At 39.3% G+C, this 19,268-nt stretch overlaps 1 protein-coding gene across 1 annotated transcript in view; it reads right to left on the reverse strand.

Annotated features, from left to right (window-relative positions):
- CDH2 (cadherin 2) overlaps window positions 1-19,268 on the reverse strand; it is a 210,346-nt gene that overhangs the window by 167,209 nt on the left and 23,869 nt on the right. The window contains exon 2 of the mRNA XM_033087476.1: window positions 11,667-11,778. Within this exon, the coding sequence (XP_032943367.1) occupies window positions 11,667-11,778 (112 nt within the window). The remainder of the gene's footprint in view (window positions 1-11,666; window positions 11,779-19,268) is intronic.

Here is a 19,268-nt window from a genome sequence, read left to right on the forward strand (position 1 = left end):
ATGTGTTTCCAGCTGCCCTCCTCCACCTGGCTGGTGAAAACACCCACATCAAAGACATCAGTAACCTCCATGTTGCGAAATACATGGTGAATTCTCAGTCCTCATTTGAGTTGATCCTTCAGTAGCATTTGGCACAGATGATCACTCCCTCCCTTCTTGTGAAACACCCCTCACTTGCCTTCAAAGACACCACGCCCTACTGATTTTCTCCTGCCTCCCTAATGACTCTCAGTCTTCAATCCTTCTCTTAATCCTGATTTCCTAATACCAGAGCATTCAAAGGCTCAATACGAAACCATTTTTTTTCTTTCTTGTTTTCTCCCCTTCACACTCAGCGCCTTAGTGATCTAATGCTGGGTCATGGCTCTACTTACTATTTATACACTTAGTGCTCCCCACTTTGCAGCTCAGTCCACTCCCCTGAACCCCAAACCCTGGCATCTCTGATATTTACCTCTACAGATTCAAACCAAGTTCCTGATCATCCCCATCAAAGTGATTAACATCCTTGCCATTGTTCAGACAAAATACATGGAGTCATCCTTGACTCTTCTTTTTACCCACCACTGTCATGTGGGGACTCAGGTCCCACTCCCCACATAAGAACGCAGGACATGGTGAGGCCAAAAAGGAACACCAACAGAGTCACAGATAGGGGACTCATACCACTATATTCTCGCTGGCAGCTGGGCTGGAGACACAGGAAGCAGGAGCCGCATGATCTGCAATCTGCTGTCTGCTTCTTTGCCAACCAACCAACCAACCAACACGGCAGTTAGATCAGTGGCTAATGGCTAACCGGTAACAGCTGATGGCCAACTAGTCACAGCTGATGGCCATCTACTACCCAAGCCAGCACCTTTCCACGTGAGGCCGAGAGCCTAGAAACTGCTCTCTGGGACTCTGTTCCCATACCACCCATTCAATCCATCAAATCCTGTCAACTCTATTTTCATAACATTGTCACAGAATAAAGTTAGGCTCCTGTCTCACACCACATAAAAAAATTAACTCAAAATGGGTCAGTGACCTAAACATATGAGCTAAAACCTTAAAAATCTTTGAAGAAAAATAGGAGTAAATCTCTATGACCTTGGATTGTACAATGGATACTTACCTATGACAGCAAAGCAAAAGCAACAAGAGAAAAAAATAGGTAAAGGATTTCATCGAAGTCAAAAACTTTTGTGCCTAAAAGGGCATCATCAAGAAAGTGAAACGACAACCTGGAGAATGGGAGAAAATATTTGCAAATCATATGTCTTATAAGGGTCTAGTATCCAGAATATATAAAGAACTCTTACAACTCAAAAACAAAAAAACAATCCAATTTTAAAATGTGCGAAGGACTTGAATAGACATTTCTCCAAAGAAGATGTACAAATGATACACATGACAAGATAATAAGTAAGCATCATTAGTCATTAGGAAATGCAAATCAAAATCACAAAGAGGTACCACTGCACACCCACTAGCATGTCTAAAATAAAAATAAATGAAGAGTAACAAGTTCTGGGAGGATGTAGAGAAATTAGAACCCTAGTACATTACCAGTTGAAATATAAAATGGTTCAGAATTCTGGTCAAGATGGCGCAATCAGTAAACACTGTGCTTACTTCCTCTCATGACGACATCAAAATTACAATCAATCTACAAAACAAGCACCACTGAGAATTGCCTAAAATCTTGCTGAATCAAAACCCTACAACTAAAGACATGCAGAAGAAGCCACCTATGGGGACAGAGTTCCAGAGGACAGTTTCCAGGGTCTCGGCCTCATGTGGAAAGGTGCTGGCTCGGGTAGTAGTAGATGGTCATCAGCTGGCTGGTTGGCCATCCGCTATAACCAGTTAGCCAGTTAGCCACTGATATAACTGCCATGGCTGCATTGGTTGGTGGGTTGGTGGGTTGGTTGGCAGGCAGAAAACTGGACCGTGAATTGCAGCTAGCAAGTGGGGTTCGCAAGCATGGATGGTGCACTGTGGATCGTGTGGATCCTACTTCATGTGTTTCACCTGGCCACCAGAGAGACTGGGGTGCAGGAAGACCCCTTGTTGGGGTACTGGAGGATGTTTGCTTTTGTATCTCCAACTCAGCCACCAGTGAGAATATAGTGATATGATTCCCCTATCTGTGGCTCCATTGGTATTCCTTTTTGGCCTCACCATAGCCTGAGTTCTTATGTGGGGAGCGGGACCAGAGACCCTGCATGACACCACCTCTAGACTGGCAGGAGGGGCAGAGACTTAGAACGGGCTCGTTCCACACCCGAATGTGACCATTAAAAGTCGGGAGTGATATCTCGGCTGCAGAGGTCCCTCCTGGAGGAGCGAGGGGTCCCAGCCCCTCCACAGTCCAGGGTACCAGTGCCAGGGAAAGAAGTCCTCATAATTTCTGGCTTTGAAAACCACAGGTGTTTGTAACTGAGTGAGACGGAGGGCAGCTGGAGTCCCAGGTGCTCCTCTAAAAGAGACGGCACCTGGATTTACCGAGGGAATGACTGGCTCTGATCTCCAGTGCTGGGGCAACACCTGGAGAGGCGGCAGAGACATACGGAAGGGAACTGAGTTGTCTGGCTTGGGACGGGGGCTAAAGGGGCAGCTTTCTCCTGAACGGAGGAACTGGCGGAGGACACTGTTTCTTTGTTGAGCCCTCCCCCTTCTTAGCCTGCAGATGCCATATCTGAGTCTCCATCTAGCTGGCTAATGTTGTTCGTTTACCACTCCCTGGTGATTTGAGACCCCACCCCAACCAACTTTTGGGCACACCCAAGCTGCTTCCAGTGGCTTTTTCGAACAAACCGCCTGCCATGACTCATGCTGTAGACTTTCCTAGGCTCTCTCAAAGGTTCTCGGAACCCAGACAAGCAGCATCTGGCTTGAGTGTTTCCTGTACCTTTGGTTGAGCAGCCCTAAGCTCGGTACTAGCAGCAGCCAGCCTTGGTTCATGGCTTGGCCTCTCAAGGGGTTCCAAGCATGTCACGGGGAGTAGCCATCTTCAGATTTCTTTGTGACTCCTGCAGGGTGGCCCCATGTGGGAAATACACTGCAGCTGAATGTGACCTGCAGTGGGACCCCATCAAGGTGGCCCTGGGGCTGGTGCCCTCAGTGGCCAGCTTCAAAACAAGTTGGAGCATCAACCAGCGGCCTCCAAGCACGATACACCCAAAGGGCAGACTAAGAAGGCACCAGAGCCCTGCTGAGGCAGATCCTATTCTGTAGGGTCAGCCCCTGCACCATAACTCCTCCACTATAGTCACCACAACTCCTCCACTATAATCACGGCCAGTCCTCACAACCAATGAGCTCAATCCCACCCACTGATGTGCAACATCAACCAAGGCTCAACTACAACAGGACGACCCACACAAACCACACAAGGGACACACCTGGAGTGAGCAGCTCAAGTGACCCGGAAGACTGCGCCACTGAGCCCACAGCACACCTACTACATAAGGCCACTCTACTAAGACTGGGAGACATAGCGGCTCTACTGAATACATAGAAACAACCCCAGGGAAGTAACCAAAATGGGGAGACAAACAAACATGTCCCAAATAAAAGAACAGAACAAAGCTCCAGAAAAAATAAATAAATAAAATGGAGACGAGTAATCTACCAGACACAGAGTTCCAAACACTGGTTATAAGGATGCTCAGTGATTTTAGGGAGAATTTCAGCAAAGAGATAGGAAACATGAAAAAGAACCAGTCAGAAATAAATACTATAATAATAGAAATGAAGAATACATTACAGGAAATCAACAGTAGATTAGATGAAGCAGAGGATCAAATCAGCGATTTATAAGAAAAAGTAGCAGAAACCATCCAATCAGAAAGAAAAAAAAATCCAAAAAATTGAGGAGAGTTTAAGGGGCTTCTGGGGCAACATCAAGCATACCAACATTAGCATTATAAGGGTATCAGCAGGAGAAGATAGAGAACAAGAAATTGCAAACATATTTGAAGAAATAATGACAGAAAACTTTTCAACCCAGGGGAAGTTATGAAATACAATGGCTTGTATAGATATACAAGCCCAGGAAGTGCAGAGAGTTCCTAGCAAGATGAATCCAAAGAGGCCCACACCAAGAAACATCATAATTAAAATGACAAAGGTCAAAGACAAAGAGAGAAAACTAAAAGCAACAAGAGAAAAGCAGTTAGTTACCCACAAGGGAACTCCCATAAGACTATCAGCTGATATCTCAACAGAAACTTTGCAGGCCAGAAAGGACTGGCAAGAAATATTGAAAGCGATGATGAGAAGCAAGGACCTACAACCAAGATTACTCTATCCAGCAAAACTATCATTTAGAATTGACGGACAGATAAAGAGCTTCCCAGACAAGAAAAAGTTACAGGAGTTCATCACCACCAAAACAGTATTACAAGGAATCTTGAAGGGACTTCAAAAAAAAAAAAAAAAAAAAAATCAAAACTATGAATAAAATGGCAATAATTACATATTTATCAACAATTATTTTCAATGTAAGTGGATTAAATGCTCCAATCAAAAGATAGGGGAGGTGAATGGATAAGTAAACACGACCTACACATATGCTGCCTACAAGAGACTCACTTCAGATGGAAAGACCACACAGACTAAAAGTAAAGGGATGGAAAAAGATATTTCATGAAAATGGAAACAAACAAACCAAAAAATCTGGGATAGCAATACTTATACCAGACAAAATGGACTTTAAAACAAAGGCTATAACAACAGACAAAGAAGGACCTAGTAATCCCACTTCTGGTATTTATCTGAACAAACCCAAAATGCTACTTCGTGGGGATATGCTCATCCATATATTCACTGAAGTATTATTTACATACACCAAGATATGAAGGCAACCTGGGTGTCCCTGAATGGATGAATAGATAAAGAAGAGGTGGTACATATATACAAAGGGATATTACTCAGGCATAAAAATGACCAAAATCTTGTCATCTGCAACAACATGGATGGACATAGAGGATATTGTGCTGAGAGTAGTTAAGTCAAACAGCAAAAGACAAATGTCTTATGACTTGACTTATAAGTGGAATCTAAAACACAAAATAAACAAACAAATGAAACAGAAACAAACTTATAGATACAAAGAACATTTTTGTGGTTGCCAGATTGGAAGCAGTTGGGGTGGGTGAAAAGGGGAAGGGATTAAGAAGTTCAAATTGGTTGTTACATAGTAGCCGTGGGGATGTAGGGTATAGCATAAGGAATATAGTCAGTAATATTGTAATAACTATGTATGGCATCAGATGGGTACTAGATATATCCAGGTGATAGGTGGGAGGGGGTTGGGGGCAGTGTTAAATAGGTGAAGGGATTAAGAAATACAAATTGGTAATTATAAAACAGTCACAGGGATGTAAAGTACAGGGCATATAATCAATAATATGGTCATAACTATGTATAGTGCCAGGTGGGTACTGGTCAGGGGGATCATTTCCTAAATTATATAAATGTCTAACCACTATGCTGTAACCTGAAACTAATATAAAATAATATTGAATGTCTATTCTAATTGAAAAACTAAAACGGGAGAAAGATAAAGAAGAATAAGAGGTTCAAAATTCTAGATACAAAACAAGTAAGTCTTGGGGATGTAATACACCTCATAAGAAATATGGTCAATAATACTGTGATAGCGTAGCACAGTGTTAGTTGGTTGCTGGACTCATCATGGTGATCACTTTTTAGCCTAGAAAATGCAATCAATAATGTGGTAATAACTCTGTATAGTGCCAGGTGGGTACTGTTCAATAACTATGATGCACACCCGAAAGTAATATAATATTGTCTGTTAGCTACATTTTAATAAAAATCTTAAAGAACACATAAAAAAAGAAATATAAAATGGTTCAAATGCTGTGGAAAACAATTTGACAATTGTTAAAAAGTTGACAAAAAGTTAAACATAGAATTACTATATAACCCCTCAATTCCACACCCAGGTATATAACCCAAAGAACTGAAAACAGGTGCTCAAAAGATACACGTATACACATGTTCATACCAGCATTATTCACAATAACCAAAAGGTGAAAGCATCTCAAATGAGCATCAGCTAATGAATGGGTAAACAAATAGTCTACAAATTGTAAACAAAATATATACATATTTACATATATATACATATACACATATATAATATATACATATATACACATATATATGTACATACATATAACAAAATGCTATTTAGCTATAAACAAGTAGCTATAAATGAAGTACTGATACATGTACTTAGTGTGAAGGAACCAATAAAACACTAGGCTAAGTGAAAGAAGCCAGTCACAAAGGGTTTGTGAGACAGGAGAAGGGAGGATTTTGGTGAAAATGCTTAATGGATAGGGGTTTTACTTTGAAGTGATGAAAATTATTGGCAACTAGATTGAGGTTGCGAAATATTAAGATGTATTAAATTCCTTTGAATGGTTCACTTTAAAAATCGTTAATTTTGGTCCAAGCCACTATCTTCTCTCCCCGAGATTATCACTAGCCTATCTGTTCTCCTTGTCTCTTCTTATCCTCTTTGGTTTTCTCTCAACACAACAGCCAGAATAATAGGATTTTGTTGGTCAAATCTTTCCTCTCCAGAAATCCCTCCAATAGCTATTTACCTTTTCGTAGTCAGAGGCACACAACTGGCTTGTTACTGCTCTAACCTCATGTGACTTTACCCCCTACAACTCTGCCCCTTCCTCTCCCCACTCCGGTCATACCAGGCTCCTTCAACATTCCAGACACACTCCTGCCTCAGGGCCCTTGCACTTGCTTTTTGCTCTATTTTCAATATTCTTCTCCCAGATATCTGTAGTTCTTGGACCATATCCAACATCAGTTCTCACTCAAATGTCTCCTACACAATGACACTTCCTCTGACCATCCCATGTAATTTGCAGAACACATTTTCTCCCTATTTCCCTTCTCTGCTTTATTTTTCTCCATAGCATTTATACCATCTAACACTCCATAAACTTTACTTATTTATTGAGTTTACTTTCTGCTCCCTACTAGATGCTTACTAGAGTTTAAAAAGACAGAGAGAAGGGGCCTCTCACAGATTTCAAGCCATTCCGGTGTCTGCTTGCTAATGTTTTTATATGTGAACCGACTTATTATTTTATTTTTTAGCACAAACCTGGCTTGTAGTTTTGTGAGAGAACAGACCTCAGGTACTCAAATTATGAATAACTGCAAAAGGACTTAAAAAAAATGACAACCTAAACTGGCTTATCTTATTTTGCAGCATTACATTAAGAAAGCTGAACCTAAAATAAATCAAAAGGCATATAAGAAATTCCAAGTGTTAAAGTCTAAATGATTACAATGAAAACAAGAATGAAATTTCTGATTCTTATGTTAATCTTATATATTTAATTGCTGTTTTTAAAAAAAAACTGCCACAAGTATTAAATAAGAGTTCTCCACCCCTGAAAATCTACATGGCTGCGTTTCATTTGTAATTCCTTAGAACTGATAGTCATCGATATCCAAGAGAACCATCTCAGTGCTTAGTTTTTTTTTTCCCCCCACAATCAATTGGAAATCAGTAAATTGAAAGTGGCTGGCTGACTTTATAAAAAGGATGTTTATAAACCTGCCTTCCAAATGTTTTAAAACATTTACACATTCAATAATCAAAAAAGATTTATTGAAATAAAAAATAAAAACAAAACAGCGTTTCATAACAAATTAATGTAAGCCTCGAATACAGCAGAACTGCCTAAAATATACATAGCTTCCCATTTCAGTAACACATGTCGCACAAAAATACTCCCATTATTTAAAAAGGTAGCGCATTTGTACAGTCCTACTAAACGAATAAAAAAGATTTCAGTACTGTTATCTAAAGATACCATACGGCAACTTTCTCCAAGCATGTTAATGCCAACAAGCTTCCATCAGTAAGTAAACTAATCTAAATCAAATTCCATCTAGTTGAAAATAATCATCATGCACTGCCCCGAGTTGGTGAGTATGAATGGATCACTGAAAATACTCTTGGTAATTGCAGGTTGCTATTTATGTGGACCAGAGTTGGAGAAATTTACTTAGCAAAATGTCTAAGCATGCAGACCACCAATGCAAAACATACGGGAAAATCACTCTTGACATCCACACTAAGAACAGCCTAGATCGTCCGCAATGTCACAGTGTGCTGGTTATTTCATAGTGTCAGATACACTGCTGGTGACAGAATGAAAATTTATGATTGCAGTTATTTTATTTTCAAGTAATGTGCTACCACAAGTGATTTTTCTAGTTCAGTGGAGTGTAAGTTGCACATTAAGGACCAAATATTCTTTTCCAAAGCCCAACATTTTTCTGCTTGTAAACAAGTATGCACAAAATACTAATGGTGACAATAATTGAACGATACTTTTTCATTATAGGGGTTTTGACTGCTTTAGAGTCACCAATTCCCAAATATGTCTAGTGACACACAAGTCACGGTGTTAAGTGGGGAATAAAGAAGACCAGCTCTAAGATAAACTTGTCACAAGACACATGGACAGTTAGTCTAGCTCCCGTTACCTCCCACTATTCCCTGTGTTATATACCATAATGAGTGTTTATCATCACTATCATCAGAACTAAATTAGGAACCAGGAAACCTGGGTTCTAATTCCAGATCTGTAACTAACAATCTAAAGCACTGTATAATCATGGCAAAAGTCTATAATCTATGTGAGCTCCAATTTACTTATACGTAAAATGAGGGGGATGCCAATAAATGTTTAAAATTGATCCTAACTTATAAAGGCAAACAGAAAAATACCACAGGATAAAAAAGGATTTTTTTTATTACTCCTGAAGGAAACAGGAAAATGAAAAATATTATAAAATTAAATGGTTGAAGATATAGAAAAGAACATACTTTTGAGCCTTGTAAAGAAGAGCCCTCCAAAAATGAAAAAGAAAAAATACTGCCATAGTCGACATTCCTTTTGGCCTAGTAATTCTACTTTTGAACACAAATCCCCAAAGAAAATATCCCCAAAGAAAAATCAAAGTTCTCTAAAAAAGAATCTCCATAGCAGCACTATATGTAAGAGAGAAAAATTGGAAACAACCTGTAAGTACAAAAATAGAGGCACAGTTAAACAAAATCTGGTTTTGCTAACAAAATGGAACAAAGGCTTGTATAGCCATTTTTTAAATACTGAACTAGTTTCAAAAGAGTGGGAATAGTCAACATGATATAACACGAAATGTAAAGGTTAATCACAAAACAAAATACATTTGCACTCCTTATGATTTTACCAAAAAAAAAAAAAAAATCTGATGAAAACCAGAGGAGAAACTGGAACGACAGTTCATTGGGTCCATTTCCACTATAAAGCCATTGCAATGACAAAGAATGAAAGGAGGATGGGAGAAAGGTATACTCTTTAAACTGTAGTCGGGGTTTTACATTTCACGCTTCTTCCTTCCAGGCAGCTTTTCTAATATGACTAATACTGCCTTACACCTCCATCTAATGCTGAATGTTTTTCAAGCACCTTCACAAAGATTATGTCACTGAACTGTTCGAAAAATAATCAGCATTCATGGCATCTATAAACCAAAACGTTAAACTCTAGTACAAGGTCTAGTGTACTAGGTGTGTATCCTATGAAACCATACCATACATATTGTTGGACCACTGTCTTCCTCTCCCCAACTGTCACCAATGGGAAATTAAAGGAAGCATCAAGAGTTATCAGTTATAACTTTTACGTAACTCTTGACTCTAAAGTCAACCTTAATATGATAGAACTTGCCATGAGGCAAATGCCTCGGAGACTGCTACATATTTCTTATGGACAATTACATCTTTCCTTAAACACTAAAAGTCACAGCACCATGACAAAAGTGACCACTCTGGCTGGACCAGCATTAGTATCTATAAAGTGAATGGACTTACTGTAGTCTACAGAATTCATGAACATAATTATGGCATGGTATTTGGGTTCATTATATAGATACACTAAAAACTCCCCCATAACAAATAAAAATCTACAATTCTTCTAAGTAACGATTCTCCGAAAGAAATATAACAAGTGACAACACTTGTGTGAAAAGGAATGTTGATGTTTCACAAAAGCCTGGGTAAGATTTCTTCCTTCAAAAAAAATTTTTGTCTACAAATCAATATTTTGAACTTTATGTTTTAAGCTTTAAGATGCTGGTGTCCTCTAACATAGTCTATGAATGACAAAGAAAAAAAAAGTACTGGAGTATTATGAGAGAAACAGGTTTTTACTTTTTTTCAAGTCTAAAAAATAAAAATGGTAACAACTGAGCACACCTTACAGATCACATAAGTCCTAAGAGACCACATAATAATTCACAGATTTAAAGAAAATAACACATGGGCAGAACTCCAAGCCTTACATTAAGTTTTTAAAAATCTACACTTTCATTTGAATTAAACCTCTATTCTGTCAACCATTACTCACTAGATGAGATAGCAATTCAGTGTTGAGACAGATTGATTTAAAATTTACTATTAAAATACCATATAATGAGACAGGGACAGGAAGATGTCTTTAAAAAAAATTCAGCTTCAGAAAGATCACATAGGTAGGAGCAAATCACAATTAGAATAGAAATAAAAATAAAATGATAACCTGCACCAAAGAACCTTAGTAGCTAAGAGGCAATTTATACTTCAAAGTCCTATCTATGGTATTCTTAAGCATTGTACTACTAAGGTTTCTCAGTGCTGCAGAGGCACTTCAATTAAGGCTCTGTGGTAGAGCTCTGTGTAAATTAATTAGCCGAGGTTGCACAGATTTTTCTAAAAGCAGCTCTCTCAAACAACCTCAGAGATATGCACAATTTGTGGGGGATTATAATTTAAATACAACTTACTAATCAATTCTTCTTGCTTTCACATTTCAATGACATTTTGTGTAATGATAAATAAGTCCACGAAAATACTACTAACCAAAATTTTATTTGATTTCAATTAGAGGTAAAGGAGGGGGCTTTCAATTTTGCTTTTGATACTCAAGTTTTATTTCAGATTTTATCTAGACTTACTGGCAAGAGTCTTCCTACGATGACTATAACGAACTTGATCCATATGGAAATAGGAGATGAGTCTATATTTGAAATTCACATATGCTACAACCAAATTAGCTATCTAGTAATTTCTATAAACAATGTCATAACAAAAATACGGATTTCATGCTCCTGCCTTGAAACGTTACCTACTAAATCTGTTCAATATAATTTAGCTAAATATTCAAGTTTGACATGTTTTATCAAAGATAATATTATAGTAATTGCTTTAATTCAAAATACTAAGTGGATTTTTGTTGTAAATAATTTTTAAAACCATCAAAAGCAGATGTTTGATAAATAGTCTTCAAACTAAGTAAAATGTATGCAGAAAAATTATAAAAAAATAGTTGTGTTATGGTTTCCCCTGGAAATTAAAAATGAAAGAAATCTGAAGTTTTCAAGAGATCAGGAGCCTTCCAATACTGTGTATAAGAGACTCCTGAGTTCTTCTGTAATCATAAAATAAGGTCCCTATAGTCTCATTATAGTGATTGTGAAAAATTCATACTTGTTATACAGTACAGTTAATTTAGAGACTTTTTAATGGCTAATTTGTTTTAAGAGCATAGACACTGTATGTACATATATATCTTTTGAGATAGTACCATTGAGAAGAGGCTGTCCTTCATGTACATCCTGGGATAAGACTGCACTGTAAACATCTTCAGGAAATCCAGTCTTGCATAATGCGATTCCACCAGAAGCCTCTACAGATGCCTGCAACACAAGAAAAAAAAATGTGTGCAATGATTGCTACCTCCTTCAACCGAGAAACATTCTACTTGGCTTAAAGCCTCCTTTTTTTCAACTATCATGTACAAACAGCCCCTTTGTTTTCAAATGGTTACAATTAGAATGTAGAGGGCAAAGGGTTAATCTTTTTGATAACTGGAGTAGAAGAAACAAATCCCACTTGTCTCGTCCTGTAAAACCTAAATAATACACATTCTAGGTTCTTCTAAGGACTGAACATTTCCATTAAAATGGTCACTGTGACTGAAGAACTAGCAAGTGGACCTGGAGGTGGGGACAGCCAAGTAGTTTGTAGCTCCATGAACTACCTTCACTAACTTAACTTTTCTAGAAAAAAGTATACATTTTAGTAGGTAGATTTTTATATTCTCATCTAATTCTGACTATGAAGTTTGTTTCAATACATACTCTGTTAATTAAAAAATGAAACTGCAATATACTTACTGCAAGAAAGTATTTTATACCAAGTAAAACCAATCAATCCGAAGTGTGTGTGTGTGTGTGTATCAGATATATACATGCACATATGTATATATATATATGTATGTATGTCTATATGTGTGGGTGTGTACATATATACATATATATACACATGTATACATATATATATTTACATATATACACACACACATACACACATATATACATATATATATATATATAATTTGAAGGACAGGGGTTTGTTAAAAATATAAATAAAGATTAATTCAATTATTTTTTCTATAATTAAAACCTAGAAAGTAACTACCTCTTGCCCTCTCCCTCTCTATCATCACATATACAGTTAACTACCTAGTGTGCTTAAAACTCAGTCATACCAACTGCCATCCACCTATCCCTGAAGTTAGTTTCACTACTTCTTCCAGCCCTACTGACATCATAGGACAACTAGGGCTCAGCAGAACTCATGCAGCATTTGCATTAATTATAGGAAACTTTACCCTGCACTGATGGGGATCCAATACAGGAGGAGGAAGAGTGGATAGGCCTGCGGGAGGGAGGGATTTCCGCAGCTACTGGGCCAGCATTAGGAGCAGTCTGCACTGGTGAAGAGAATCAGAAATTGCAAAGGAGAAAGGGAAGCCCCAGAAGTAGAGAAACCTTAGAGCAGTCATCTGAATGAAGCGATCCAGTGCAAGCTTCACAATGAAAGGGCTACCTGGATGATGCCTGTGAAGTTTTGCAAATGCTAAAGTTGCAAAAATCCAGACTACTGATCCAGTATTCTAATCGAATTCTCATCTAATGTTCTGACCTTCTCACATGTAAGAAAATAAAGAAAAAAAAATGTAAATCTGAACTTTGTTAAATAGCACACAGTATTTCATCTCATAAAAGTTATTAGGAGCAACAGTGCGATATTAGTTCAGACTCATCAAATGAGTGAAGTTTTAAGTCTGTTACTTGCAAGAAAGGATCCTGAGTATCGAGTCGAGGACACAGAGCAACCAATCCCCTTACACAGGTGTTAGTGGAAGCTGGTACAGTCACCCTGGGGTGCAATTTGGAAAATTCTAGTAAAGATGAATGTGGACATATCCTCCATAGTGGGTGTAATCCTAGGGAAAGTTTCCCATGGGTCTCCAGTCGACACTGCAGCATGGTTGTAACAGCAGGACCTGGAGACTACCAAAAACCCATCAGTACGAGAATGGACTAATAAATTTTCACATAGCCAAAAAAGGGAACATTCGACAGCATTAAAATAGAAGATTTGGAACTACATCTATCCACAGGGTTACATCTCAAAACAAACAAACAAGAAGTCAGCTTCTTTAACTTCCATGTAAGATTGAAAGAGAAATTTAATCACAAATCAACCTAGGGTTGACGATTATTTTTGGTAAATTCAAAAATCTATTTACGCAATATTCCAAATTCAGACTGGAGACAAAACACATTGCCCTATGAATCTTGCCAGAAAATAAAAAAGCATGATTGATGACTCAATTTTTATGTATAAAGTTTAAATCCCAAAATAATGCAATGCCACTGAATATACAAATGTATATGGTAGTGATAAAACACCAAATTTAGGACAGTGGCTATCCCAGAGGAGGCAACATAGGGAAGACATCAGGAAGGATTGATTATACAGGCAGTTTTGATTTTATTTGTAGTAATTCCTTTCTTCCAACAAGAATCTAAAGCAAACACAGTAAAATGTAAAGATGTACGTAGGCACATGGGTGCAAATTCTATTATTCCCTATATGTTTTGTATGCTCTATCTATTTCATAATAAAAAAGAGAAAATATTAGGGAGTAACTGAGAAGTAAGAAGTTGGGCTTCCAACACCTCTCAAGTTCGAGACACTGGGCAATATTTAGACACTTGCCAGCTGTACATATCCGGGCACTTTATCCTGGTGCTGGCACCAGGGAAGCACTCAATAAGTGAAAGCTATTGCTCTTAGCAAACCAAAACAAATAAAGGGAACTCACCAGTTCACCTTATTATAAAATGGACCAATGTGTCTTAAGTCTGTACTCAGATGGGTCAGGGATCTGCCTCTTCACCTCCAGTCCAGGTTTCCACAGAGGGAGGCAGTGGCAGGGTTCCGACTCAGTAGGGTAGGTAGGAACAGAGCTTGCAGGGGCAGCAAGCCTGAGGCAAACAACGGGAGGCACAGCGTAGTGATCAGCCGTGTTCCAAGCTGGGCATTTGGGGTAGGTACACACCCAGTGATCAATGAACTCGAAAGACTATCGGAAAAACTGTAGCCTTTTTTTTTTTCCCCACTTAGAAGAAAAAAAGAAAAAAACTATTTAAATCGAGATATAATTGCCATATCCTACATCATTATTTTAGTTGAGATATAACTGACATGTAACATTATATAATATTATATTAGTGTCAGGTGTCAACATTATGATCTGATTATTTGTATATATTGTGAAATGATAATCATAAGTCTAGTTAATACCCGTCACCATACCTAGTAATCTTTTTAACTCCACTACTAGTGTCTTGTTTTCCAGTAGATCTGCCTTAAGGTAGGGGAGTAAACAGCAACATACTCCTCATCCAAACCCACAGGAATGGAATTTCAAGGTCACATCACGTCCATCAGGAAAACTGTGCATGTTCATTTCCGAGTATCTGTCTCCACCTTATTTCAGAAAAGGGAATTTCTGTCCTCAACATGCTACCTTTTGCTCAACCTCTCTGCCTATTTTCCTCAGCTAGGAATGAGCACCTATCTGCAGAGGGTGGCTGTCAGAATTCCTGAAACCAGGTTTGTAAAGCACATCTCTAACAAATACTGGCTACCAAGATTTAATACCCATGGGAATCAGGTATTACTTTAGGAGATTTTCATACATGTTTTAAACAGCTGAACCTTTCCTAAATTCTTCCGCCCTATGACAAAATGGATCCACAGAATAACACGCTGTTATTAATCTATAATGTCTTCTTAAAAATGGGCTCCATGTAACTATTAAAACATATACTTTCCCTATTAATTATTAATTTCCCCTCTTAATATTCAGTCCAAAAATAACAAAATTAACATGTTGGAAAAAAAAAACACAAAAAACAAGAAGAACTTGAAGGAATACCATCTCAAAAGTGGAGACACTGAAATTTACTTCATGCCAAGCACTCTGCTGGTGCCTCACTATCTCATTTCATGCTCACAGTCACCCTCCACGGCGGGGCTGGTCCTAGCTCTGAGATACAGAGCTGGTGACATGATCCACCTAGGGAAGCCAACTCCATTTGTGAAGCCTCTGGTGACAACAGCTTTTCAGACATTGAAAGTTCTCTAGTCTAACCTATAGCTAACACTTGAATGTTCTCCAACAGTGCCTCTCAATCCAGCATGGATACGGCCCTCAGAGGACATCTGGACACTTTTGGTTGTCGAAAGTGGGAGTGGGGTGCTACTGGCTTCTAGTGGCAGGAGGCCAGGGATGTTCCAACCCTCATACAATGCACAAGCTAGCCCCACACACAGAATTGTCTAGCTCAAAATGTCAACAGGGTCAAGGGTGAGATACCCTGTGGATCGCAATCCATGAAAAGGGGGTGTCCACCTTCCCTTTAACACCTCCAGCAGGGGGAAGTTCACTACCTCTTTAAACAGTTCACTAAACTCTGACTGGAACATCCTCCTTTTCAGAAAAACAAAACCCAGCACCTGTGGCTTCCCGCAACATTAACTGGTGACTCTACCAGGCCTAAGATGAGGCTCTGGAAGTTCAAATATGAGAGAGAAGAACCCTCCCCTCAAAGAGTTCTCTGTGGCGCATGGCTGAGGTTGTGAATCACATGCATTTTCCTAATAAGTGAACGATGCAGGGGTCAGTAAACACTTTCTGTAAAAGGGGAAGACAGTAAATGTATGAGGCTTTGCAGGCCACAGAAGCTATTTATTGTAGCCAAGACATGGCAACAACCAATGTGTCTTTCGATAGATGATTAGATAAAGAAGATGTGGTACATATATATAATGGAATACCACTCTGCCGTAAGAAAAGATGAAATACTGCCGTGTGCAACAATGAGGATGGATCTTGAGACTATCATCCTAAGCAAAATAAGTCAGGCACAAAAAAAGTCAAGAACCATGTGATTTCACTGCTATGTGGGATATAAAACTGAAAGCAACAAAGGAACAAGGCAAACAAATAAAGAAACAACACTCATAGACACAGACAATAGTTTAGTGGTTACCGGAGGGTAAGTGGGGAGGTGGGTGGTAGACGAGGGTAAAGGGGATCAAATACATGGTGATGGAAGGAGAACTGACTCTGGGTGGTGAACACACAATGTGATATATAGATGATGTATTACAGAATTGTACACTTGAAACCTATGTAATTTTATTAACCATTGTCACCCCAATAAATTTTAACTTAAAAAGAAAAGAATCTCTGTTGAAACTATTCAACTCATTTGATGTAGTTCAAAAGCAGTCGTAGACAATTACAAATGAATGAACATGGTGCTTGCTGTTCATTCTAAGAAAACTTTAGGAATACTTAAATTTGAATTTCATTTAATTTTCAAGTGCCAAAAAATATTCTTGTCATTTGTTTAAAAGCATTTAAGCATTTAAATATATGAAAAACACCCCTCGTCATACAAAAATGGGCATCAGGACTATAGTTTGCAGATCTCTAGAACAGTGTCTTAAGTTTTATAAAGCACTGCTATCTCACTTAATTCTCACAGATCCTTAAGTGGGGTGAAATCATCCGCATTTTACAAATGAACGAATAAACAGGTTCTCACTTAGACAGGAATACCCAAAACCGCACATCCAGGAAGAGGAGGAGGCAAGATTCTAACCCTATCGTCTTTCCAAGCAAGTACAATAAATAATTACAATTCTTTTAAGAAACATGTACTAAGTGTCCATTTGCCACTGGAAACAGAACAAGACAGGGCCCCTGCCCTTCAGAAGTTCAAGACTTAATGTGGGAGCAAAATAAAGAGGTGACTGCAACAGAAAGTGGAGACTGGGAAGTAGAGGTATGCACAGGGCATGAGAGAGCCCAGAGCAGGGATCTGGGGGCCTCCCAAGCAGAGCCCAGGAGTAGCCAGGCCGGGCTGGGGGTGGAGGTGGGGAGGTGGCAGAAAGCCATCCCAGGCAGTCACTGCCTGAGCTAGAACAAGGCGGCAAGAAACAGCATACTGCCTGGGGAATTACAATGAGTTCAGTGTCACTGGAGTCCAAGAAGCAAGGGAGGGAGTCAAAAGTTGAGGCAAGAGAATTAACGGGGTTAGATCATAGATGGTTGGGGGCTTGGGGTTATCCTGTTGGCTTGGGGGAGCCAGGCACGAATTTCAAGCACAGGCTTGAAATTATGTTTGACAGAGGATTCTCTGATGCTTCATGGGAAATGTGTGTGTGGTGGAGGGTCAGGGGGACAAGTGACAGCTGGGCGACAAGTTAGGACGCAGACTTAAAGCAGGCAGGGGCTGCAGGAATGAAAAAGGGGCAGCTTGTATCAATAATGCAGGCAGTTAAAACTGATAGGGCTCACTGAGGATGAGGATTCCCAGCAGGAGGAGGGAGGGAGGCCAGGATGCCTTCCCGTTTCCAGCTGAGTGACTGTGGACATAGGTGGCACACACTAAGAAAGATAATCACAAAATTATAACGTCAGGAACAAAGTGCTAAAGAAGCAGAGAGAATGGGATGATACATCTGCCCGTGGAAATCAAAGACTCCATAGCTGAAGTGACATTTAGGCTCTGTCTTTAAAGATGATTAAAACTTTGCCAGGAGAAAGAGGAGGAAGTCGAAAAGGGCATTCATCTCAGGCCAGAGGTACAACATGGACAAAGGTCCTGTTGATTCGTATTGAGCTTCCAGTCAACCCACACAACCCCGATCTTTTTTTTACCGGGCAACTGTTAAGTCATAGCTTCCAGGATCTTTGCTACTGGTTTGGGGCCCCAAGGGGCAGCACATTTATATTTAACCCTACAAGATTTGATACCAATAAATTCATAACTCCATCTAGATGTAGAAATTCCTCCTGCCTTTCTGTATCAAGAGAGTCTAATGAGACACACCGATATCTTCATAAAGGTTCTACTCAGATACCAAAGACAGGGCATGACACAGTCCCGGACACCACCCTCTACACAGACTCCGGAACCAAAAGCCAGGCTCTTTGAGGGGCAGTCCGTGGAGGGGTTCGGAGCCCAGATTTTCAACATGTCAGACCACCTGAGTTTGAATCCCACCCCATCACTTACTATCTGTGAGACCGCAGAGAAGTCCCAGTTCCACCACCTGCACAGAATGTATAGTAAGGACACCACCTACTCTTAGGGCGGGTCTGAGGATTAAACGAGATCATAGCTGTAAAGTACTGATGAGTCTCTGGCACATGGTGATTCAGTGTGTTAGTTACTAGTAATAGTAGTATTAATACTATTATGACAACAATGAACACAACTTGTATGTCTGCCGTGCAGCCCGTTAGTTCCCAAACTTGCTCAGCATAGCCAGTAATCTGGGACTTTTGTCTCAAATACAGATTCCTAGATCCCAACCCAAGACTCACTAAAACAGAATCTCCAGACATGTGGTGCATAAAGCAGTAGATTTAACAAGTGGCCACACATCCAGCCCACATCTCCATCTCAGACACCTTCCTGAACTCCAGATTTGACACACTTATCCTTTGCCCTAGGCTTCAGGTCTAATAACTCAGCAACCACAAAAAGAAATAAAGAAACCATTCTTGTTTCTGCTTGTAACAATTCCATACTGTTTCCTAGTTATTGTGTACATCTGAAAATTGAAATCACAATCCATCCTTTCATCATCGCTGGTTGGAGAATTAGGCCCCAGGTCAGCATGGGGCTCTTCTTTTGTTTGAAAACCACTTCTTGATTTGCTTTGTTTTTAATTGGGACATTATCCCATGACAAGGCCTTTAGTAATTCTCCTCTTCACAGTTCTGCGAAGATTATAAGCAGTCAGCAAG

Source organism: Rhinolophus ferrumequinum, chromosome 19, assembly GCF_004115265.2.
Source record: "Rhinolophus ferrumequinum isolate MPI-CBG mRhiFer1 chromosome 19, mRhiFer1_v1.p, whole genome shotgun sequence".
Lineage (NCBI taxonomy): Eukaryota > Metazoa > Chordata > Mammalia > Chiroptera > Rhinolophidae > Rhinolophus > Rhinolophus ferrumequinum.